Source organism: Gavia stellata, chromosome 2, assembly GCF_030936135.1.
Source record: "Gavia stellata isolate bGavSte3 chromosome 2, bGavSte3.hap2, whole genome shotgun sequence".
NCBI classification, from domain to species: domain Eukaryota; kingdom Metazoa; phylum Chordata; class Aves; order Gaviiformes; family Gaviidae; genus Gavia; species Gavia stellata.
Window position 1 is genome coordinate 5,720,544 of NC_082595.1, and position 25,600 is coordinate 5,746,143.

The following is a 25,600-nucleotide window of genomic DNA, read 5'->3' on the forward strand; positions in this document are numbered from 1 at the left end:
AAGGGAAAGAAAATACAACCCGAAACTCAAATCTACCATACTTACTATCAGTAATTTTGTTGACACCATTCAGGAATTCCATAGACTCAAAATAAAATCACAGTCCTTTTTCTCCTTTCATAATATAGCCTCTTAATCCAAATAATATCAGAGCAGTTAAAATTTAGTCCACTCATCTGGCAAATGTTTCCCTCTGTTTCATAAACATGCATATCACAGAGAAAAATTGTTCAATTTAAGGTTTCTCACATGATTAGAGTGTAAAAAATCATCATAGAAATATGGTTTTTCTCAGGCTTAATAATGTCCTTATCATAATGTGTTACATTTCCATGAAACAAAGATTTAGCAAAACGAATTCCTTTATGAGCAGCCACTAAATACAGTTAATTGTCTAGGAGGATTAGAAAATAGAAATTCTTGTAGTACGGACAATTACGTTCCAACAGTCTCAGCACACGTTGGAGGTAACACGTCAAGAAAACTAGAAGGAGGACACGGGTGAAACTATGTGACAGCTTATCAGAAATGCTAGTTCAAAAATTCAATGGCTACTGTAAACAAAATAGCCCGTCTAGAATAAGACAGTACTACAGGTACCATTTCCTCTACATATGTTTACAACCTGTAGAATACTTCCTTTTTTAATATTCTAGTTAAAAGTTATATCCTATGGGAAGGACAAAAACACACACTAGAGCATATGATGACTTTTTACACAATGATAATTAATCACCGCATTTCATTAATAAAATTATCAAGTGCTCGCAAGCTGTCCACAATCTTTTTCATCTAGTTTGCATATTTTATAATGGTGGAATAACATTTTAAAAAGTTTGAATAGGCACTTACTGGAATTACAGTTAATCCTGATACAGTCTAGATGGGGAAGAATAGATGAAAAATGAAAATTTATCCTTCAAGGTAATAGCTGCAGACATCCAATAAAATCACAGTCCACCCTTCCGGGGACAGACACATGCAAATATGGCCACTCCATATCATCAGTCTTTACATACTGTTATAACCCAGATATACTGCGATAAATCTTTATAAATAGAAACGACAAATAGGGTAAAAATGGCCAATTTCAAACAAAGCTACATGGTGACAAATCTAAGTGAAAAATCAGGATTAAATGTCAAAGATGCTTAACTGAGGCAGGCTGCAGCTTTCTCCCCATCTGTGAAAGAACAGGTAATTTCTCTCAATGCAATTAGAAAGTGCTCCGTCACAATGGGTCATAGAGCAAGCCGGGCCACAATCAGACATCTTGGACGACTTGTGTATAGTAGACCTCAAAGGCTGATCTTTGAACGCTAAGTAGTAAAATACAAAGCTCATTACCCAGGCCTATAAATAAGGTTCTGTGGGTTTACGTTTTCTTAATGTATAGACTTAAGAAATGAACAGTGACTACATTTAAAGCTATGTTAATAGACAGAAAATAATCACATATTTATCAACACTGGTAATTAGAGAACCCTGTTTTTTAATTTTAAATTTTCAGATTATTTCCTTGCCTGACTAAAGAAGAAGAAAAAAAGGAGGGGTGTTGGAGGAAGAAACAATATCGCTTGGGCATGGATTTATTCGCATTCTTGAACTACAGAAGTAGGCAAAAACTGACAGAGGGTGGTGTTTTGTGTACAAAGAGAATGACCTGATCTGTAGTAGGATCCTCTGCTGGGCTACCTGCATTTATTACCGTAAAAAATTCTACACCACGCTACTTGGTTGAGCAGCTACTCCTGGCTTACACCTTTGAGGAACATATATACCATCAAACCTAGATTTTGTTTCCATATAGCTGAGTTTGTCATGTGTCGTCAACCGCATCAGAAAAGTGGTTGCAAACAGCCAAGGCCCAGGACCTGCACATCCCCTTTTACAGAAAGCACTCCCGCGGGCGGGAGGCTCCGCGCCGGCGCTGGGTGCCACGGGCGGACCTCAGCCCACGCGAGCCCCGGCCCAATGCTGAGAGGGGACGGGAAGAGAAGAGTCCGTAAGGAAAGCCTGCGCTTCTCCTGCTCCCTGCCGAAATCTGAACCCCAGGAAAGGATTTCAGTGAGCAACACCTTTTATGAAGTGGAGGGTTAGGTGATTATTTGCTTCCCCCCTGCCGCCACGCTTTCTGGAAATCATTTTATCTGTGATTAAAACAATAACATACTTAATTCCCTTTAAAAATAACATCCCACTGAAAGGGAATGACTGCACTGAACGTGCGTTTTCCTGAGTGTACTTCTGTTCTCTTTCAGGTCCTGACTTGGACTTACTCACGAGCACGGCAGAAGCGCTTTATTTACTTTTTTTTCTCTAGTTTAAAAAACCATAACCTAACATTTTGTCCATCATCTTTCAAACCAGGAAACCAATTTTTTTTTCTGTAAAAGGGCTTGTGCCTCCTGTGTTCACACGGCTGTTTGCTGAGGGCCGCAGTCTTTGGGCATTGAAGGGTTGTGTTATCGTTCGATACTACAAAAATACCACTACAGAATTGTTTAAAAGAGAGGAGGTGGATTTACTATAGATTTGACACCTAAAAAAAGGAGACCAAGAAATCCATCAGTGGGAATATCCAACTGCAGCATTTTTCAGTGTTAAAACTAGAAATTCTTTGATACATTTGTACGTAGTACAGTTAATTGGTGAAGGTAAAACTGAACTGACCTACATACACATTCTTTCTGCTCGCACATTTAAATTGTGGAATCGCTACTGTGAAGAAGTTGTGGAGGGAGACCAGCCTTCCACAACGAAGAATAATAATTTAGCCCAAAACCACCACTGATGAACTAGTCTTCTCTTTTTAGAATACACAATAGTACAAAAATATCGTGATGGATTATGTTAGACTATATAAAGAATACAAAAATGCAAAAAAACCCCAAAATAAAGTATAATAATGGGCATGTATTTGTGTGTGTATGTACATACGCAAATGTTGCATTGACATGTGCTTATATATCATTTCAGTTTACTTTTAATGTTGAAACAGGCTGTTTCATAAATGTTCGCAAGCAAAAAGAAAAATGTAAAGAAAATGTTAATTTCTTGGAGGAAGAGTTTGTTACCTAGGTTGACCGTTAGTTTAACTCGTCCTGCATCCAACTCTAAACGAAGGGTATCTGCAGATTCCCTAGAAGTGGTGGCCATTAAAATGCCATAAGCTCGCTGAGACCTGAACCGTAAAGAAACATCTTCGGCCTCTGTATGCATCACAACAGGGAGTTGTATTTTCATAAACATACTTCCATCATAGCTTAAAATTGTCGCCTCTGAAAACATAAAGGAGAAAATTATTATTATTATTAAAGAATGATACTGTATTTACTGAAATTGCTCAAAGAGAAAATGGTAAATGTATATTCACCCAGTATGACACAGAAAAATTACATATTACGTATCACAATTATTACTGGGAAACATAAGCAAAGTTGGGTTTGGTTTTATTGTTAGGGTTGGTTTGGTTTGGGTTTTTTTAAGCAGAATATTTTGGTGCTTCTTAAAGAAACTAAATTACTCTTTTAATGAACCAGCCGTTCATCTACGCATCTTCAAGCAGATGGGTAAAATCACATGTCAAGAAATGCTTGCAAGACTAGGCCTGCTACTACTCAAAACAGGTCAAAGCCAGTAAAAGCTATTCAGGTAAACCTTACAGCCTATTAAAAGGTCATGTCGGACTATCATCCACCTAGCTAATTACCTTAGGACTCTTCATGTATAAACCAATTGGAATTGCTACCGCCACAGTTACAATTATCATCCGCTTAGCAAAAAGCCGCCTGAAACAGATAAATAACCCCAGCACGGTGTGGACGGAGCGCAGATTGCTTCACGATCACGACGACTGCGGTACGATAGAAACAAAAACGCGCGTCCAAACATTACGACAGCCTCAACAAGAGGATCGAGACTGGACTTGGCATATTGAGGGTAAGATCTTCAAACCCCTGAGACAAGCAAGTAACTGTCGCTTTCAGACATTACAGGAAACCCTCCCGGCAAGCGGCTCCAGCTCAGAGCGGTCACAGTCTGTTAGACCCCGGGGCAACCAGCCACAAGTCCTTTCCCAGCCTTCAGGCTGGTAAGAAAGGTAGCAGAAAGACTGCATTTCCACTCACAGGGAGGCACAGCAGTTCCTAGAAAGCAAAGGACACATCTGTTTCTGAAACGTCTTCGGAAGTCCTTGTTTTGCAGGACGATCAAGCGTTGCGGCCAGGTAACCACCCCAGCCTTTGGAAAGGGCTCGTAGGCTCGTGGACAGTGGCACACCGTGGTGGAAGAAGCAGTGAGCGAGCAACATCCCTCACCCTGAGCCAACAGTCAGTGGGCAGACCGCCAGGAATTTCAGGAGGCTCCGCAGTAACAGACAAAAACTAACCATGCTACGTAACTAAACCCACTACCTGAATGGCAAAATATACTATCTGACTGTGCCCCATTTTATGCACATCTGGTTGTTTACCTACCACTAATTCACTAAAGACTTCTAACTTCTTCCATGTGTCTCCTACATTCTTTAACCCACCCAAAAACTCTCAATCTTAGAAATTGTTGAAGTGTTAGATGATGAGGTCTAACCAGGATGCTACAGAATCTTTCCTAGAAGAAGATGCAATCCTGACAGTACCTCAACTCACTGAAAAAAAAGGTTACTTGCCCAGTAACAGGCCAAATGAGCAACATGCAGAAAGAGAAGGCAGCAGAGAACACCCAAGGGAAGCTTCTCTATGCTTCCATTTGCCACAATATAATGGAGACACTTACCTACAGCGAAGGTGTATTGTGGTCCCACATGCAATAATATTTTCAAGGACTAATATCACTGATACTACGTTTAATCAGTATCACAACTAAAACAGTGTTAGAATTTTTTTTTTTTTTTAAACATCAATACCTATGACAGTTTGTGCAATGGAAAGGGTTTTGACATCTTGTACACTGTTAAAGATAGATAAGCTCTTCAAGACTTCCAGTCTACATGGTCCATGGAAGGACAAAATGTTCCACTAACTCTGTGAGCATATTGGAGGCAAAAATGATAGATGGTATGTTCATTAATAATTCCAGACTTCCCCAACACAAATTTGAAGAAACCAGTTTGATGTTGGAAAAAAGGGATTACTACTACCGGCGTGAAGGTCATTAGACCTCACAGGTTAGACGACTACATTTACAGGTTTGATGATTTCTAACCATGCAGGTAATAACGTTTTCTGCATCTTCTAAACCTAATTTTTTTCTGTGAAGCAGATTAAATACTTAACTCTCACCAGCCTGATAAGAGATTTTAAGTCAAAGAGTTTTCAGTGGGAGGTGATTTGGTTTTTTGATTGTTTGAGTTTGGGGTTTTTTTGGGGGGGAGGGAGGGCAAGCAGGGGCTTACAATTCATTCCTGTATCTAGCTGTCTAGTCTGCATGAAAAGCTCCCACCATCTTTCTCAAGGTAAACACGATTTAGATAATTAAAGAAGTCTGGCATAAAAGTTTAAGTTACATGCTAATGTAAGAGAAAACAAAAGGTATTTTATATTGTCTATTAGAAAAAAGACACATTAATAGTATTCAGGGTTTTCATAAACAGAGCAAAACTAGATGTTATAGGATGAACAACATTCAACAACACTAGAGGTATGTTGCTAATAAATTATCTTATGATAACGTAAAAGAAAGTTGTCAGAATCAGCACTGATACTGTTTGTCGGCTTTCCTACAATTATTCAGTCTTTCAGAATATTACAGAAAAAGGAGAGAAGGAACTGTCTTAATTTAATCAGAGATGACCTGCAAGTATTTAACATCATGGTGAACAGACATGATGTGATTAGATACTCAATCCTCCTAAACCATACTGTGCCAGTTATTTTGGAAACAGATGTTCCAAGAACAGACCAAGGAGATTGAACAGAAGATCAAATGACTTAAAAGCTCTGGGGCAATGAGAAAACCCCCACACGTCAACTAACTCCTTTCAGCATGGGGAGGCTCCAAGTCACAGGCTTTCCAAATACACAGGTATCACAGAAAAACAAAACTGGCAGGAAGCAGGGATGATTTGATCAAAGATGATTTAGCGCTGCCCTGAGAGCCGTAACTGAAGAGTGGAGACACTACATACTCCTAAAATAAAAAAATCCAACTATATTCAGTTTACTCACTTGAAATGAGTCTGCTGGCACAAATGTTGTTAGAAAAACCTTTTGTTGTTAAACCATTATTAAATGATTGCTCCATTAAGAAGGTTGAATGATATTTTGCCAATATTGTGTTACTCTCTAAGGATGGCAAGCTGGATTTTGCCACGTGAATCGTCTACTCAACTCGGCATCTCTTCCACTTGACTCAGCATTGCTCTCAGCTCTGAAAATGTACATGTTCTGTTGGCCTCGGCTGGACAGAAAGCATCTAGTAGCACATGTATGAAACCTTTGACAGCACAAGGAGTTCCCTCTTCCCTTACCGGTGTCTATCTTGAAATTCTTTGTGGCAACACCTTATTACCCTACTGTTATGCTTGGTGGCATACATGAACAAAGAACTTTGTTCGTCAGACAGTAGGAAGAAACAGTTTTCAAGATGAAATAAGAAGGGCTTATTTTGTTTTGACTTTCTTTGAAGTAGAGATTCAGTTGTTTAACGGAATTGTTTCCATCCTGCAGTTACTTCAGTTGTCCAGACGAACAGATAATTTGCAAGGCCTGGTCAGCAAGATGGTGATCTGAACAGGCAGAGGCAGCGGGGGTTACACCAGTTATGCAAAACTCAAAAGGAACATTTTGGCTAAAAGTATGTATTAATTTTTCCCCCAACATCTATTTTTTTTTTTTTTGCTTTGGACCAACTAATTCCAAAGGGGTATGCATCTCATCTGAGATCTACATTCCTGTTCTCACAAATGTCGGCAGAATGTCTTTTTTCTCTTGTTGAGCCCCCTCTTAATTATTAGATTAAATGCTAATAGACCATAAGTTTAGCTCAGAAGGTGCTATTCATTAAAAGCATCAGTCTCCACGGCAGGGAATAATAATCTTACTACCACTTCAGTGTTGGAAGCACAGCACTGAAAAGAAAAATAGCCAAAAAACCCTTATAAAACATTACTGACAATTTTTTGTGGCAGCAAATAAGTGCATGCACTAGAGTTATTAACAAGAAATAAACAGTAAGATATAATTCAGAGATCAATAAAAATTATTTTATACATTCTTTGATATTTTACAAAGCCGGCAATTAAAACCCCTTACTGCTTCTGTGCTAAAAACCAAACAAAACACCCAAATGAGCAAAAAACCCAGAAAACTACTGAAGGGTTCAGTTCCCCTCTCTTTTGTTTTCTGCAATTTGTTTCTGATTAAAATCTCCAGGGCTGCATACTCTTCCTTCCTATATATACACTACCTCGGTCAGCTCTGTGCTTATCACCAAGGATGTACCGATATGAGAGGAGATTCAGGACCTTGATTTTCACTTGAGCTGGGATTACCTAAATTGCTGAAGAGACTGAGGCACCTATCCTTCTGGAAACTTTCCTACACCTCTTTCTACCCTCAGAAATGCTCAGACGGATATTTATGGGGAGAAACAGAATTTTCTGAATAGATGCTGTTCTTCAATTCACAGCTTATTAAATTAAAGTGAAAGAAGTATGGCCTAGGCATTTGAATTTCAGTGTTCTTCCTCCTATGTTCTGCAGTCAAGTTTGTGTTGTTTTTAACGACATGATGCTTGGTAAGTACAGATGCTTACTGCACGTATTTTAATAAATAAAGCAGGGTCTTTTTTCCTCTAGACGCCTTGTGGTGCCTCTGAAGTCCCAATGACAGAATTATTAATTTTTTCCTGCTTTTTCAGTTTCAAAGTGTCTGCAGTAATGTGAGGACTGTGTTGCAGCTCACAGAACCATTTTTCAAGCATTAAATTATCCTCTGTGTCTGCCGTCTCCGAAATCACACGCAAACTTGGCTTTCTGACCCTGTTTTATTTACCAGTGTAAGAAAAGCAATCAGATTCTGCCCTGAAAATACTCACTGATATATATGATTTTACTCCTATAAATTGTGTGAGTATTCAAGTGTATCGACGGCTACTGATTCACATTCAAACTTTTAGGTTCTGTTCCATTCATAGGCGTACACTCAGCTAAGCGCTGTTTGCCTGTTTTCTATGGCAGCTCCTTCGGCCCATCTGGACCCAAAGCTGCAGCCTTGGTGAATCATGAGGAACCTTTCCATCAATCTGACGGAAAAAATTCTTGATATGTAATTAGTTACTAGATAATACGTGACTAGAAGTTGAAATGGTTCCTCCCAATTTCTACACTGGTATTATTTCAGGACTGAGGTCCTAAGCCACACCGTTAAGATGCTAGAACTTTAACACACAGGACCAATTAGTTAAGTCAGAGATGGAATTACTATAATATTTTGAGCATGATTCTTCACACCATCTATCATATCCCCTGTATCTTTCTTTTTAAAATTTTAAAGCCTCCAGAGATAAGGCAAGGAATGAAAGCTGTATTTCTTTATTTAATGTATATGTGTGTATGCCGGTGCGTGTGCATGCACAATGTGGACATCTACCCGCACACCCTCTAATTTAAATATATTTTCTCCTCAGAAATGTCACTTTGATAAATCTTTCTTTGCATGCCTACTTTCTCTCCTCTCACTGTTTGATGAATTTACTCTTGCGCACTGTTTCTAGCCATCCAGTCAAAAGTATACACCTGCAAAAGGCTTTGCCGAGAGGCAGTCACGTATTCTGATACACAATCAAAGTAAGCTAGAAAGCCAAATTATATTGCTGTGACATCTGTCCGTCCATCTGCTGTAGTTTCCATAATCTACTAAAGCCAATCGACAGATTATACTGATGTTTAACCTTACTGAAAATCAAGAATAAAATCAAGAATAACTTGCATCAGGATAAAAAGCACATGGACATAAAAAATATTAACTATACTGAAATTAAAATAGAACTGAGTTGTGTTCCATGGTTTTTGTGCACTGATGGGCTGACCAAAATTATTTCAAATACTTTGTACACGAAATTATTTCAAATACATTGTACACGAAATTATTTCAAATACACTGTACACAATACACCCACATACGGATGCTAGTACTCCTATTTTAGGGGAAATAGCATGAAAAACAAATGACTGTACCAAAAAGTAGCTACATGCTTTTGTTTACTGAAGATAACTTAATGTTAAATGATTAAGGTAAGTATTCCAGTTGTTTAATCGCCAATATTTTATTCTAATGCTTTCTTTTCTTCGTGAAACTGTGTTGTTTGTTGACATGAACACGTTCCTATTTTATTTTAAATTTAACGATTATAATTGTGTTGCTTATATCACCAGATATAAAAGTTTATCAGTTACGGCACATGGGCAGTAGTTATAAGAAGTCTGTGTGGTAGGATGCCAACACGTCGCTTTCAAAATCCCAAAAGATATAATCTCATTAATGCATGACCATTTGGGATATGAGTATTACTGGAAAGAGATCTTCTTTCAGCGTAGTTTCCTCTGGAGAGGGAAACCCAAGAGCAGGAAATGATCCCATACTGTCTGAATTGCCACACATATTTCTGTTGGACAAGAACCAAATACCGCTGTAGAGAAGCCAACGCCACCACCACAGTACCGCCATTCCCACCAGGGGAATGCACTGGGAAAAATCAAGCTCTGTATTGGAAGATGGTTGAAAATAAAGTATGGGAAATAAAAGAGAGAGGTTTCTTTAGAAAATATTACCACCTGTCAAATATATTTATGAGAAATTGCTATGACGAAGACTGCTTTTAAGTCCTTTGCAGATTTGCATGTGGTTTGGTCTCTAACGCACATGTTTCCTAACTCTCAAGCTGAAAAAAATGCAAATCCTATTTTTACTTCGGCCATATGCAATAGCAGAATTTTGCCACAGGGTGGTACACCAGACATGTTTAACTGAAGGTTTTCGTAATGCATCAGACAGCTCGGTTATGCCCTCTGCCAGCTTCACTCCACCAGTGACAGAACAACCTGGCGATCTCAGAATAACTGGCCATGAGCCAAAGGCATATATATTCAAAAAATAAGACAGGAAAAAACGGAAGAAACTGAGAAGCTACTTGCAAATGCTAATAATACGATGGCATTAATTCTACATAAATGCACATGTCTATTTACATACAACTTAAAATATTCATCAGGTTTTTATCTTTAAAGAATACATTTTTGTTTCATCTTACTAACTAGAAAAATGAATCAAACTAGATGGAAAGAACTTACATTCCCAGCCAATAAACTTTAGGTTTAGATTTCAGCTTGAAGAGAAACTGTACTGTGTCAATTGTGAGATGAAAAAATAGAACTCCTGGCATCGAAACATTTCCTACTCCAATGAGAATAAAAATAAACACCTAAAATATTAACTAAGCTTTTTTATTGTTTTCCTACTTACATTAAAATGTTTTATTAGCGTAATTTTAAATAAATTATAGAGTTTTCTTCCTATAAACTCACCTCAACATTTGTCTTCCTTGCCACTATCCACCTTTGCTATTAAATAAACGGGGTTTGTCAACTTTTCACTTACCTTTTCTAGGCAAGAGGGATACTCAGTGATTTAAGATCAGTAGAAACTGTTCCCTTGGGTAACTAGGATCTTTAAAAAAAGTTAAGTAAGAAATATAGATTCCTACACTGATTCTTTTGCTTTGACTCATGGCTGAAGTTCTGGCCATGGATTTAAGCGATACTGTGGAATTTGAAAGTAAATGTAATTACACAGTGGTATTGACATAAATAGGCAGAGAACAAGACCTCAGTTTGGAGTTGGAATGTGACCCTTTAGTAATGCAATAAGAATTGAAATTACTTTCACAAAGCTTTTCAGAACTCAGCAATGTATGATGAGACACAAAAGGAGACATTTTTTAAGAGACATTTAGCAGTACTGACTCTCTGTCATAGTCAACTAATACTTCTTCATGCATCTTAGAAAATCCCCCAAGATCTTTCCTCTAGAGTTACTTCTTTCCGTCTAGAGCAGGGCTCCATCCCACATCAAGTGAAAGCAACGACGCTTTTTCTGCCTCAAAAGAGTTAATGATATTTTACCATTTTTAATCATTGTGCAGGATTCTATAAAACAGAAATGCAGCCATCTCATGGAACCTACCTCTTTCGCACGATCTGCCAAGGTACCCTGTACCAGAGCAATCACAAACGTATCTGTTCCACCCATCCCTGCATACGCCATTGTTCTTACAGGGGTTGCTAAGGCAAGGTTTTGCCGTTTCTCTTGAGCATGAGGGTTTTACTCCAGCTGTACTTTGGATTTCAGCCATCTGTCGAATATCTTTGCTTTGACCATCAATAAATAAATCTCTAATGCAGCCGACGTAGCCATAATTGAGAAGTGCTGTCCACACCTCTGTTGGGAAGACGAGGCCTGCTTTATTTTCTGGTAAGCCTCCAAGATACAAGTCATCATCCAAGTCAAGGATTTCACTTTCCCCTGGTGCAGTATATGGTGTACGTAGTGTATTCACAGATATGGTCCCTGAGAAGAAAAGACAACAAAATGCATGACTCTCAAGGCATTTGAAAGATTTTGGTACTGCTGTTTTACTCATTAATCTACATGCCACATTAGCTCCTGGCAAATATATATAAATGAAATATAGGTACTCTATTTGTACAGCTATACAATAGATACGCTTCGTTATTTTAATTACAATGTAGTACCAACGCTGTCAGGAAGCGAACAATGTAAAAACATTTATGCACAATACTGCATGGTCACAATATAAAAGAAATCAAAATCACCGTACCAATCTCATAGGGGTAGGGGGAAATGCGTTTTGGAGTTATTTTTCAGAAATATCCTCCTTGCGCAACAAAAAAAATATCTCTTCGCTACCTCATATGTGCCTCAAAGCATTAAGGCTGAGGTTGCATTGATAGGTTGCAACCTGGGAAGCAAATCTGTATCTTTGGTTTGGACCCAAAGACACTGTTTTAAAGGACTCTCACCACTTTCAGTTGGCTTTGGATGAGACTTTTTTCTTTAAGTGCAGAAGGAAAATACTCTCATCAGCTGCCAGGCAGGCAATCATTAAGAAGACCATGATGTGCTCCTAGAGGGAAAATCAATGCCTCTGACACTTACCTCAGAATGTGCGCATGTTACAAAGAGAGGGAGAGAAGATGTATATAGAACCTCAGGAAATCAGAAGTATCTTTTTCATTTAAGTTTAAAAAGTAAACAAACAAAATTAAGCCTAAAATAAAGTTCTGTTTCTCCAAAGTGTCTGAACAAAGAAACTGTAATCAACTGTAAAGATCGTCTTTGTTGTACTTTTTAAAAAGTAATGAAGTATACAATTTTTACCGTTTGAATAGGCAGAAAACCAAATTTAGTACATGGAGTCACAGACCATATTTATGTCAACCAAATTTAATTTTATTTACTAAGTAAAATCACTTGAAAAAAGAATCTTCTGCAAAGATCTTCACAGAAGTGATTCCTTACCGTTCTATAGGGGTGCAAATGCAAGGAAAATATAAATCAAAACGTTATATAGGTCACCAGATTATTATAACGTACCAGCCACACTATGCAACACTTATCTGCTGGACACACTATTACAAGTGTATTAACGGTGACAAGATGCTGAAGAATCACATTTACCACAATGTATTTATCACACATATATACATAAAACTAACATGATTTACCATTTCCACTGTCAGCATGACACAGATTCCAGAAGATAATGCTGATTATCAAAAATACTTCCACTGTGGTGGGAGTGGTGCATGAGAATAAGAAATTCAGAATTTTTATAGCATACATAGTAAAAAGTGAGTTTTAAGCAAACAGAAGCAGGTCAGAAAAAGATCATTCTCTTACTTGGCTATCTCCTAAAATTTAGGCTTCTCTCTTAGAAATGGAGTCCTGTGGGAGCTACATATTTTCTTTGTTCTTTTGTTGGTTCAATAGGTTAACTTCAACAGCATGGACAGAATGAATATCTAAACAGTTTGGACCTTTAGTAAAAGCTCTTTGGGGTAGACATCTCAGGAGGTCCAACTCCCATGTGAGACGCGAGACGTATGGATTTTAGAAGGGCTGGATACTACTACAAACTGTCTCCCTACTGTCAGAAGAGATCTAAAAAGATAAAACAAAGGTCTGCATAGCATTCGTGCATCTTTATAAGCGTGTTTAAAGAATGTTTGAGGATGTGGTCAGTTTTCCCTTTTACGTATTATCAGAAACGTTTTCTGTGCCAGTTGAATAATCACATAGATGTAAAGTGAACTTCCAGTCTTAACTGTAAGAAATAGGCTTGTTGAACCAAAATCCTTTTTCTTCCAAACCTCCACCTCTTTAATACTGATAAGACTATTATATTTTGCTAACTCTAAATATTTGTATCGCTGCTCAGATTCTTGAAGCAAAAGTTGGCCCTCGTATGGAACACTTGCTATGGATTTGACCTTAGGCATACAAGCATAAACATTTTGAGGTTTGATTTTATCAATCAGCTGCCTCAAACAAGGATGCCTGGGAATGACCTGTTAAACCAAGATAGCTGCCTAGGATGCTCTCAGAAGGGTTATCAAGAAGGACTGCTTACAGGCAATAGATCATTTCTCCTTTAAAAATAATCAAAGATGCTGTAAATAGAAATCATACTCGTGCTCACAGCATTTCTTACTGCTGTTGTCGCTTGCTCCCACCTCTTGCCGTACAGGCTACTTTAGGACCAAATGCTTTAAACCTATGTTCAGGCAGCGCTTGCACCCACACAAGTTAACTCAGCTGCAGCCTCCAACCACAAGCTCATGCATCTGCACAGTGCTCTTTTCTGCTGGACAAAGACATTTTTGTTTTCAAGCTATCCGTGATGCTAGAAGATATCTAGGGCTCCGTTTCTATTAAAAAAATAAAATGGGCCAAGTCTTTATGGCTTTCAATGCACAGGAAAAGAGGTAAATCGCAGCCAGTGCAGCTGCAACATTAACATGGTGTTCCGAATGGAAGTTTTGCAAGCACAGAAGGCTGAGAAAGGTGAATGATAAAGGGAACTGTAGATCACCACTACACTCTGGTGACTGTGAGTTACAGTTAGGTGATAGATTGAAGCAGGGAAGTTTTCTTCTGTATGTCAAAGGAATACCCCGGAGAGAGCTTAAGTATTATTTTGAATAGCTATCAACAGCTTCTTAGAGAAATGAACCCTCCCCCTCCCCAAGAAATGGCACCGCATAAAATACTCTTTGGGAGAAGCCCTCTGAAGTCTTTGTGTAATCATAGCATCTAATGACTATGGGTAGAAAAACGTAGCAGGCAATAACTCTTCTGTGCATCTTTTCCATGTTTTGGAAGGCCATGGAACCCCTATTACCCAGCTGGACTATCTCCAATTTACTGCTGGATATACCCATGACACTCAACTGACCTACATACTGTGTCTATTACCCTTAATCAAACAACTGGAAGTTAGCTTTACTTAATCCTTTTTGTTAAGAGCTACACTAAGTCAAATAGCACCTGCAGAAGACTCAAAGCTGTAATAATGCACTCTGGCTCTGCTGTTATGTCAGAGCTTGACCAAAATATCATACAGGACACTGTCTAGAACAAGAACCATGGCTATAATACAAATAGGCTTTAGTCTAGCTAATAGCAGAAACCCCATGCCTTGGCACCAACAGTTTCATGCTATCAGTTACCAAGTTATCCTAGTTTCCAGCTGAACTTCTACCAACATGCCCAGGCAGCCATACAACCACCACTGCTGTCGGTATCCAAATTACCTTTTCTGTATCTCCGACAGGTAATGCAAACTTTCCTCACTAATAGCTTTGTAAATGCAGGTGAAAAAAATCCAAGAAAAATAAGGGGGAATAAAAGACAACTTCCACAATACATCAAAAATTATGTGGTTTTTGATCTATCCTAAAATAAAATGCAGAACTCCAGTTCATACAACATGGGCCTACAGAAAATAGATAATGGGTCTATAAACACCTTTGGATTCACAGTGCATCCAGAGCTGTGACATAGAGGTAGAGTGTGCTGTTTTGTCTAGCTGGGGGGGTTTGGTTTGGTTTTTTTGTTTGTTTGGGGTTTGTTGGGGTTTGGTGGTGGGTTTTTTGTTTTTTTTTCTGGGGGTGGGTATGTTTTGGTTTTGGTTCCACCCCCCAAGCCTGTCATCTTTCTTGAGGGAAAGTTTTCAAGTTCTACCGGAACCGTCTCAAGTTGCACCTCATGACAATGGCAGATGCTACCACAGAACCCAGGGATAGTAATGCACACCCCCTCTGCTGGGTTTCAAGCCTACTTTCTCTAGGAATTATAGGCAGATTAAAAGGAATTGTTCTGTCAAACCACCAGTCTGCTCCAATCTATTTGGATGTTTCTACTTACAAATGCAAAGAGACATCACTCTCCAGAGAAGCAGGAAGAAGGGAAGCTAATGGAGTATACATATGTGGCCAGCACAGGAAAAGGTTAATAATTTGCCCTGTAAAGATCATGTAACATCAACCCTTCTCACACCAGATTTGTCAATTTGGATAAGGAGGAAAAGAATGGGACACATCTAGTGTTACGAAATAACCTAAAGACAACAGAAAATGATGAGGAAGCAGTAGATTCAGAAGAGCATTGGCCTCTCTACGGAAAGAGAAACCTATAACCTTAAATTGTAACGTCTCTGTAGTAAGAGAACCATCCTTTCAGTTATATTTTTGCATATTATCTAGCATAACAGCACCCATAACCAGGTCAGCAGTTAAACTATTTCTTTGAAAAGAGCAACTCTGAGACAATAATGTCTGCCAGGAAACAAGCAACTTTCTTGCAAAATTTTTTAGTACTCAAAGTAGGAAATATGTCTGTATCTCTACCAGAAAAAGAAAGAAACGGGTAAAAAGCTGATAGCGTTTGGTTTGTCCAGCCTGAAAGAAGAAAAAGGGGAAGACTGAAAGACAAGAAGGTGTGGGGTGATTCACGTAGTCTGGGAATTCATGATCTCGCTTCAGACTCTAAAATAGGTAGCATTTCTAATCTCCAGAAAGCGGACAGAAATTTAAGGGTCCTATGGGTGCACCTATGGGTGCTCTGATTCTGCAGCATTTCACCTGAGAGCAAAGTGAAGTTTAAACATTAAGAAACAACTTTATGTATTGGAGGAACAGTTTGAGAAAAACTAATGAAATTATGATTTTCGGCAAGGATTATTGACTTAAAGGATAACTGATTAGTGGGCAGTTCTTCAAAGGAAGAGTCAACAATATAAGTCAACAATAACATCCATATGAGCGAAATGGGAAATATATTGGGAAGTATAGAGGAGCCTGTTGTACCACTTTACTGAGCATTGGTAAGGTTTACATTGAACCCTGGGAAAGATGCAGATCAGCTGAGAAGACTGCAAAAGATGGCAATAAAAATGGTCAATAGCTACAGAACAGGACGTATAAGGATAGGAAGCAGTTGGCGTTTCTTAGTCTATGAAGAAAACCAGAGACTGCCATAACAGCATTCAAATTGTAAAAAGTACAGAGCTATGACACAGGAAAAAAGTGTGGTGCATTTTGTGCCTGCTGTGAATAAGGAAATTACGGACAAAATGGCTTGTTTTGCATACAGAAATATTCACTTTATGAATGATTACATGGGGAGGTTGTAAAGCGTCCACGGCTGGAGGTAACACAACAAACCTCCGCCAAGACCGACACAAGTTCACTATCACTACTTTCATCATTGGAGGGGTAAAACACAGGACCTCTCAAGGTCACCCCATCTCAATTTTTCTATCAGCTCAGGAATAAATGAAAAAACACTAACAGGATCATTGGAAGAATTTTGCTTAAAATGCAATATAAACCCGTTATCTCAAATATGTAAGCTATTAACATTTGTTGAAATAGGAACATCTGGCAGGGCTTAAAAGGTTGGAAAGATGGAGGAAGGAGTATATGGAAGTGTACATGGAGAAAAAAAAGAACCTGCAACAACAATGCATGCGATGGATATCGACAAAGCACTACTTACTGTGAGATACTGATTATAGTTCTGCTCTAATTACATATTCTAGAGATAATTTCTGGTATTTAAGCTGAAACTCTAACTTCAGCTCAAAATTTCAGTGACTTCTTAGCCCTTAAATGCTACCTACCTAGGAATACATTCTGATATATCCTGTTCTACATTGCCACACACAATGGGGGGTTGACAAGAAGAGTAAGTTTCCTCTCCGATTTCACTGTGTAATGATGATTTCCGAAGGATGAATGGGGTTTAGTCAAAAACACTGGCAAGGGTGTTCTTGGAATGTGGTAAACAGTTTAACAAATTTTCAACAGTCCTCAAGTCTCAGAAAACAGTTATTAAACCTAATTCTACTGTGTTACAAGAAACACTGTGGGCAAAGACTTTTACAGCTGCTTCATGGTTGGTTTTTTGAAGTTGGGGTTTCGTTGTGATTTTTCCCCCAAGTCTTTTACTGCAGAGTTGGCAGTACTGTTAAGAGCAGAACAGACAAGCATTTCCCTGAGGTATGAGTTAATGAGCCTCTCCAATCTTATTCATTATCTCAGCAATTTACTTCTTCGTAAGTCTAAACTAAGACACATTTCTAAACCTTGTTTCAATTCTGATCAGTTAAATACAAAGATTGTAACTACAGCTACTACAACTATTCTGATCTCTATGCTTACCTTATGTGGCATATTTAGTTGCTTTTTGCCCACGAGAAACACATTTGCTTATTAAGAAACGGTGAAAAATCAGAGCAAGGTATTCTAAACAGACTTTACGTCTTGTGTGCTAAAGCATAATAGCTGTGACGAGGACTGTGACCACAGCATACAGCCCATGGCCAAGACGGGGCCCATGTGAAGCAGCTATGAAGCTACTGTCCTTCGCAGGAATTCAGGATAACCGTGAATACTGGAAGGGAACTCAGCTCACATGGCAGGACACAGCAGCTGCGACCAGGTTGTGTCCTCTGCTGTACACTTGGCAAAAAAGACAGGCTGCTGGAGAACGTACGTTCCCTCTTCTCTGCTGCAGACCTAGCAAGAAAGATGGACCAATGGAGAAGGTATGAAATCTTTCTTTACTTAACACTGGGAAATACGGTCTCAGGAGTTCCTTCTCACTGCAGATCTGCTTTTGAGGTAAGGAAGTGGTCAGAGTAGGTCTTAGGGGCAGCAGGACGGGATTCCAGGGTGAAAAACTTCTATGAGAATAATAGGTCAAAAGTTCCTTCAGCAAAAGGAAATTACAGGGCACCGTCTCTTCCCTCTTCCTTGTATCTCCCAAAATCTGAGGGGATCAGCAGAGTTACTAGTGAACAGGGCCTGGATAAGTACAATTTAAAAATGTGATCTCACTCCTTACATCTCTCCCACCACAGTCCCAGACAGGCAATGGCAAAGTCAGTAGTTTAGAGTGGATGCTCCCTGTGACTGAGAGTCCAGAAGAGAGCAAAGAATGAAAAATAAATTGAGCACTTGCTGATCCAGCTAATATGAAAGTCAAGGAAATCAGCAAAGCTCCTTGAGAAATGTCACAGCTTTCTATTATCTGAGGGAACCACTCTGCACTGGATTTGAAGGCTAGGAGTAAAAGGTTGCAAGATGCCAAACTTCACTTAAAAAAAAGTAAAATCACCCGTTATTTGAGCTACTTATTCATTAATAGGAGAATCTCTTCCTTTATACTTGGTAGGTTGGGAAGTATTTTGTCAGCAGCAACAAGAAAGTCTCAGGAAAGCCGAATTTTTTTTGTGCAAGGTATATTCATTCACTCATACAAAAATTCCGAAGGTAAGCAAGTGAAAAGTGATCATACTCATCTGATTTCCAGTATGATTGGTTTTGGTTAGAAAAAAATAAATGGAAAAACTTCCTGGAATAGTAAAGTGGATTTTATTATTCATGGAAAAAAGCATAATAGACCAACATGCATAAGTCATGAAGAAATAATCTAAACATAACACATCGGTACTTCCTGCTCCAATCAGAAGAAAATAGGAACAAACAGTTCACTGTTTATTTTAATTGTTAGGCAGTCATTCTACCTGGTTAAATCTGACAGTCTAAAATACTACTCAGCCAATAGTCTCATTAAGAAAAATAACAGCATTGCCACTACTATTGGTACTTCTCCCTCTGTAAAGTATTATTGTATGTATTAAAATCACAGAAAATCTTTGATGCCTGGTTCAGATTTCAGCTAAAAATTCAGTTTGTCAATCCATATGCCTACATATTTATTAACTATCCCTGGTAACAGTCCTATGTTTTAGGGCAAATAGGTACTATGGTCAGTTTTCAAGAGTGACACGGTAAATAGAGTTCACCCGTCTTGAGCATAGGCGATGCATCAGCTGGATTATTTTTTCTTTTCTGTATATATTTGACTATTTATACTTCAACTTAAAAATACCATGCAGTCCTGACGCCAGGCATGTATCGCTTCCTAAAATTAGTCTACATTCTTGTCCCTGTCCATCAACAGTGTTAAAGAATTAAATAAATTATGCCCTGAGCTCTCTTAACAGCACTTGTGAGCTACAGCTTTTGTGAAGCAATGAAAGTGCAGAACATATCTTCATATGCAAACAATTGCTATGCATTTATTTCTTTTCTTTATAGTTGTGTTGACTTTGGATTTAAGAATAAACTTTGCTTTCAGTGGAATCCCACAGGCATGATTATTACAGGATTTACTGCCTCATATGAATCACTGAAACAGCACTTAAAGAAGGAAGCCTGAAATGAAGATTGTAGTATAAATAATATAACCGCTGGATATTCAATCACAATTGAGGAGAATTGAGAAGTTGTGTATTTTGTTGTTTGGGGTTTTTGTGTTTGGTTGGTTGGGGTTTTTTTAACCTCAAGAAATGTAAATAAGCAACTGACATATTATAATCAGAAAATCAAACTCTCCACAATTAGAATTTGAAACCACACAGCCCAGGAATCAAATCATTATTTTTCATAATCCTAGGGTGGACTGATCAAATTGAATTTGGTCTGACTTTCAGCATGGATTTGACTAAAATCTTCAATTTAAACCTGCACCTAAGGTTTGCTTGATCTGAAATCTGATTTGTGGGTAGTAAGAAAAGTCAGTCATAAAAAAGTAACTTTTGGGGGGTGAAGTTTCAGAAAGAAATTATAAATGCAAGTCATGGAAAAGGAGTCACCAGAAGGAAGAAAGTGGGGAAACCCCCACAAAATCCGAAAGAAAAGGAGTTTATGTTTTTCAACACTCAATTTCAGAGTGTACATAAACTTCAGACTGAAGTTACTGATATTAATTGGAAAATTCTTTGGTGGACTGAATTACAGACTCAGTACATTCCCCCCGCCCCGCCCCCAATCTTGGCATGAACTGCTGGAAAGATACCATAGAAGATTTGTCCTTCAATTAATGGATATTGATTATTTGCTGAAGTCAACATATACACTCAAGATCAGATGCTGCTCAAAGACAAGGACAGTTTCACCAGTTAAATGCATTTTATGTTATAACAGACTTCAGTAGCATTAGGATGAGTTAATGAATTCTTTATTTTTACCCTTTTCAGCAAGATCATTTGTCAAGTAAACCAGTACAGAATACGAATCATACTGACAGAATACGGCAAGTCACTTATTTCCATTTCTGCTGATAAGTGTTGTTAGCCATTCATTAGCATATCATTTAATTACGCTGAGATGTGCTGACATGATTGGAAGGTCCGTGCTGTTTCGGTGGGCCAACTATTCCCTATGTTGGAGATTACTTTCAGTAATTCTTTTTTGCTTTATTTTTATTCTTGAAACTTGCCACTTCAGCTATTTGGTGTAAGCGAGCACAGAGGGAGATTACTGTTTGGTTTTGAAGTACGCAGCACACTTACTTGCAAGATTAAGTGCCTGATTACCCAATAAATGTTAACATAAGACATCTCACTCTGCAAATCATTGTGTTCTGGTACCTGACAGTAAAGACTTCTTATATTTCCCTTATTTTTCAGATGATGCGCAACTCTAATGGTGGCAACATAATACATACCCAGTATTCTCTCAGATACCACATGAAAAAACGTATTGAATATTAAAAAAAAAAAAAAAAAGAAGCTTACCTGACCGTCCATCCCGTTGAAAATCCACATGGTACCATTCACCATCATTCACCTTCTTCTGCAAGGCTTTTATTTTTATAGTACCTGATCCCATGTCTAACAGCAGGTAGAGGTGGCCGTCAAGCATCTCAATGGCAAAAAAGTCAACCTTCACCATCTGTGGGTGTTTGGCATCTTTTTGGTGCCTTGGTTTTCCATGACTGAAAAGAATCAGGCCATTTGGCTCAGTTGTACGAAAGTCAAATGATATTGAGCCTGTTTTCTTGGCATTCCACTTTGGCAAAGAGATGAAAGACTCTGGTGTTTCAAATGTGATTGGATCTAAGGTTGCAACATTCTCACATTTAAATGCTACAACCCCATGAATCTTCATTTTAGGATCTCCTTGCTTGGCAAGTCGAGATAGCTCCAACCTGACATCGTTATTTTTATATACAACCTGCAAGCAAAGCAGAGATGTCACGAAGAGGAACTTGACCATTTTAAGCAAACAGATATAATCCTGAAGAGGCATATTATTTAAAGGATAATAATGACGGCATATGAATATGATAATTTACATAGACACAAAATTAAATAACTATTTTCATTGCCTAATGACTTAATAATAGTTTTCATTAAACCAAACAAAGTTGCTCTAAAAATATCCCCAGAGTTTATTCAAACAATCTGAAAGAATCTGCACATAATTTATACTATCAGTCGCAAATTAGCTGCGTGGCCTTGATTGCTTAAAAGCCCTCTTTACACAGCCATTCTGCTACGTTAGAGAAGTATTAGATTTCTTCTTCCTCTAAACCCTTTGTCACTGTCTTAAACTCTCCTGTACAGAAAATGTACCAGGGTCAGATACTTTAGAATTCAACATCTTTTCAGTTTGTCCTTGGGGCTGAGGAACAGTGCTATCCATGGTATTCATGAAGGAATAAAATAGGGAAATTAGTATCATACAGACCAAAACAGACAAAAACAGGACAATCTTTGAGTCAGTTCAATTGGACAAAAAATAAAACCTCTTACGTATTTTGCCTGACTGTAGACTTTTCTGATAAAAATGAGAGACAATATTAGTTTTAAATCCAATTGACCTCCACAGCAAATATTCTTGCTTCAAATCACGTATTTACTCTGTCCAGAAAAGCCTGTCATGATACAACCATTCGCCAGGGTTCTAGTCCTCATGACTATCTTCTGAAATTGCTGCTATTTCTGTCTCGTCCAGGATACAAGGACTGCTTAAATGAAGCTCCCCAATAGCAAAGGTGTGCGCAAGTATTTTGTCAATATTTTTAATTATTCAGTAAGTGATATACTCAAGCTAAAATACCACTGAAGGGCTGAATATGAATGCACGGTGACAGAAGCTAAAACCTTCTTCTCTGTTTCTAAGGTTAAGCCTACATTAGAAAGCAATTTGGAGTAAAAGCAACAGCTCAGCAGATCAAAGCACTTTGTGCTGAGGCTTCTTCATCTACAGATTCTGTACCATTCAGGACTAGATCACGTCTGGCCCCGGATCCGGCGTTCCAACTATACAGTGTAGTCTGAAGCTGTTCAGGGGACCAGTCACTGGTTTAGACCTTACATCCCTATTAGAGGTTAGAAAGTGCCTAATGAATACCTAGGGTGGAGCTTCTGGATTAATTGCCCGTGAAGCCTAGTTTGAACACGGATGAAACCCACTCTACAAGCTGAACTGACACACAGGGAGCGGAAGAGACGGGGGATGCACTGCAGAACTGTGCTACTGTTAGCAATCAAAACGCTAGCGTACACACAATCTAAGAGGGCATACCCCACAAGTGATAGTTGCTATTAAAAAATGGTGTTTAAAGATAACAGAACACTAAAGAGACGATTGATGGATCAACAGTTTTTTACTGGAAGAATTGTGTTCTTTCAAATTATATCATTAACCGCACCCAACAAATTTCATCGTAAGCCATGGCAGAATCATTCTACTACATTAGAAATGTGTCCTACAAGCTAATAAATAAGCCTGTTTCTCCATTTTATTTCAGAGTTCAGTACTGGGCTGCATCTCCAAAGACAACAAATAAACTTCACCGGGGATTCCTGACGGCAGAAATGATACTCTGCCACAAAGAGGCAGATAACACGTTGCCTTCTGTAAGTGAAGACATCAGAAGTGACTAGAATTGGACTAACTTGTAATCTTCGAGAATAAGGTTCACCATCCGCATTTATCAAATACTTCCGTATCACCTCAAAGATCGCAGATTAGGCAAAGGAATTTAGAAGAGTACTGGAGAATAAGCACATGCAAGTGATCTCCCGTTGGGGTGACTTTCTGTCTTTGGAGTGAAGAAAGCCAAAAGGCAGAAGAATGCAGCAAGCAGCCAGTAGCCTGGCAGGCAATATTACTTAGAGAGATCTGCTCTCATGAAACGTTGGCCACTTTCTACGGCAAGAGGGATTTTAGATAGCTTCCGCCTCATTTGAAGGAGTTACAAGGGGCAACCTTTCTAGAATAGGCTGAAAAGCATTAAACAGAGGCTAGAGGATATGATAAAAACAGAAAGAAATGGGCTCTCATTAGAATTAAATCATGCTGCTGACAGTGAAAGTAATTAAGGCAACAAAGAACATGAGGGAAAAAAAAAAATCTTTAATTGCCTATACTGAACAAAGATAGGTACCAGGACAATACAAATAAATGTACAAAAACAACTTCTTGTTTATGGACAAATTCAAATTGTCTGATATGAATGAAAGCTGCTAGACTGAATAATAAAATTAGTAGTTAATAGCTATGTTAGAAATACCGAGCAGACAAAAAGAGAGCTAAGCTTTCCTTGATGCCTACAACAGCTCTATGGACTTTGAAGTAATTTGCCAACTGAGAAACAATAATCTGTAACAAATATGGTTCAAGGACCTGATGGACCAAGTGCAAACAGCAATACTGGCACCAGTTTTCTCAATAACTCGTCACCAGCTCTTTAAGCAGCTTAATATATAACATATGAGAGAAAAATTGCTAGAGCACTTTAGTAAGAGTGGCAAATATTGGGAATTTTATGCCACCAATATAATAACAATCTTGGAATCCCTAAATATTGCATAAGACAATTTCCTACTTCCATATTCACACCTGAAACTTTGTACTTACTGAGATGTGAATGATTGCATCTTACTACATTTGTTGTGTGGAAACGGAATGAACGTCTACATCTATGTTGTACAGTGTTGATGTTCTAAGTTTTAGGATGCTTATATTCTTTTAATGTTACAAAATGGAAAATTTGGAACTGAATTATCATGGATAATTAGTATTAAAACAGGAATATATGAACCATAACTGAAAACCATAACTGAAAAGAACTGTAAACTATTAACTGAAGAGAGCTGGCATTTGGAGGCCCGTTTCCTGGCGTTATGGTGAGATTCTTACCCCTCTCCCCATCTCCCTGTCCATGAAAGATGTACTCGGCCATCAGTGAAGCACAGCAAAAAGGAGAAAAGCAATATGTTCACAAAAAGTAGTCGTCATTAAATTTCAGGAAAAGAACTGAACAGTAAGGAATAATTCTGAGATTAATATCTGTTTTATAACTCATGGACATATATGCTTCAGAATCGATAGCCTCTGGAGTACAAATAATTTACTCATTTACTATTTTCCAAAGATTCTGCCTTTTAAATTTTTTTTTTCCTTCTGGGTACATAAGGACAAACATGCTTTTAATAGGGCTTATATTATCCACTGCTATTTCCATTTAAGACACCCAACATATTGTTCTTTAACATTAACTCAATACATTCTCCCTCCAAGAGGGACATGGATCCAGAATTAATCAAGTGAAGGTAATTTGCAATGGAGAAATATTTGAGTCATATTCACCTTTACTCCTACACAACCCACCAGTCAGTCTGCTCGCTGATATGTGCTTTCCCAACACATCTATCGGGCTGGCCCTGGTAATAGGGTGCTGCTTGCTCTCGCTCCCGTACCTGAGCAACAACAATATAATTTTCCTGCACATGAAACTGCCAGCCCTCAGGGAATTGCATCGTGCTATTAAGAGCACCTTGAATTTGTCTTCTCTTCACTGTATTCTTTCCTCTTCATATTAAGCAAGGTTCAAGACCTCAGTCTTTAAAAATACATAATTACCTCATTCATGCAAACTGCAAAAGGTCACCTAAACTCCCAGGAAAAAAGGAGAAGTTAGCAATTCCCCACATAACTTGCAACTGAGCTATCCAAAGCAAGGAATAAATTTATTTTCCGGGAGACAAAGGGCAGACCTACATACCATTTTACTATCAAGATATGAGCTCCCTTTGCTACCATCTAGGCCAACCACATGCTGGGTAACTTACAGTATCACAGTGCTGAATCTTAACAAATAAGTCCAGCTAAGAGACAGCAAATATTAGCTTAAGCTCAGCGCTTTCTTTACCACGG

The 25,600-nt window shown here is 38.4% G+C and overlaps 1 protein-coding gene across 22 annotated transcripts in view; it reads right to left on the reverse strand.

Moving 5' to 3' along the window:
* NRXN1 (neurexin 1) overlaps positions 1-25,600 on the reverse strand; it is a 740,438-nt gene that overhangs the window by 414,886 nt on the left and 299,952 nt on the right. For 15 of the 22 annotated variants that reach the window (XM_059835672.1, XM_059835679.1, XM_059835674.1 and 12 more), the window contains 4 exons: positions 21,169-21,607; positions 11,184-11,567; positions 3,078-3,281; positions 853-879 (listed from right to left, as the gene is read on the reverse strand). In XM_059835672.1, coding sequence (XP_059691655.1) covers positions 853-879; positions 3,078-3,281; positions 11,184-11,567; positions 21,169-21,607 — 1,054 coding nt within the window. The remainder of the gene's footprint in view (positions 1-852; positions 880-3,077; positions 3,282-11,183; positions 11,568-21,168; positions 21,608-25,600) is intronic. The other 7 variants (XM_059835686.1, XM_059835685.1, XM_059835683.1 and 4 more) reach the window with 1 other exon arrangement.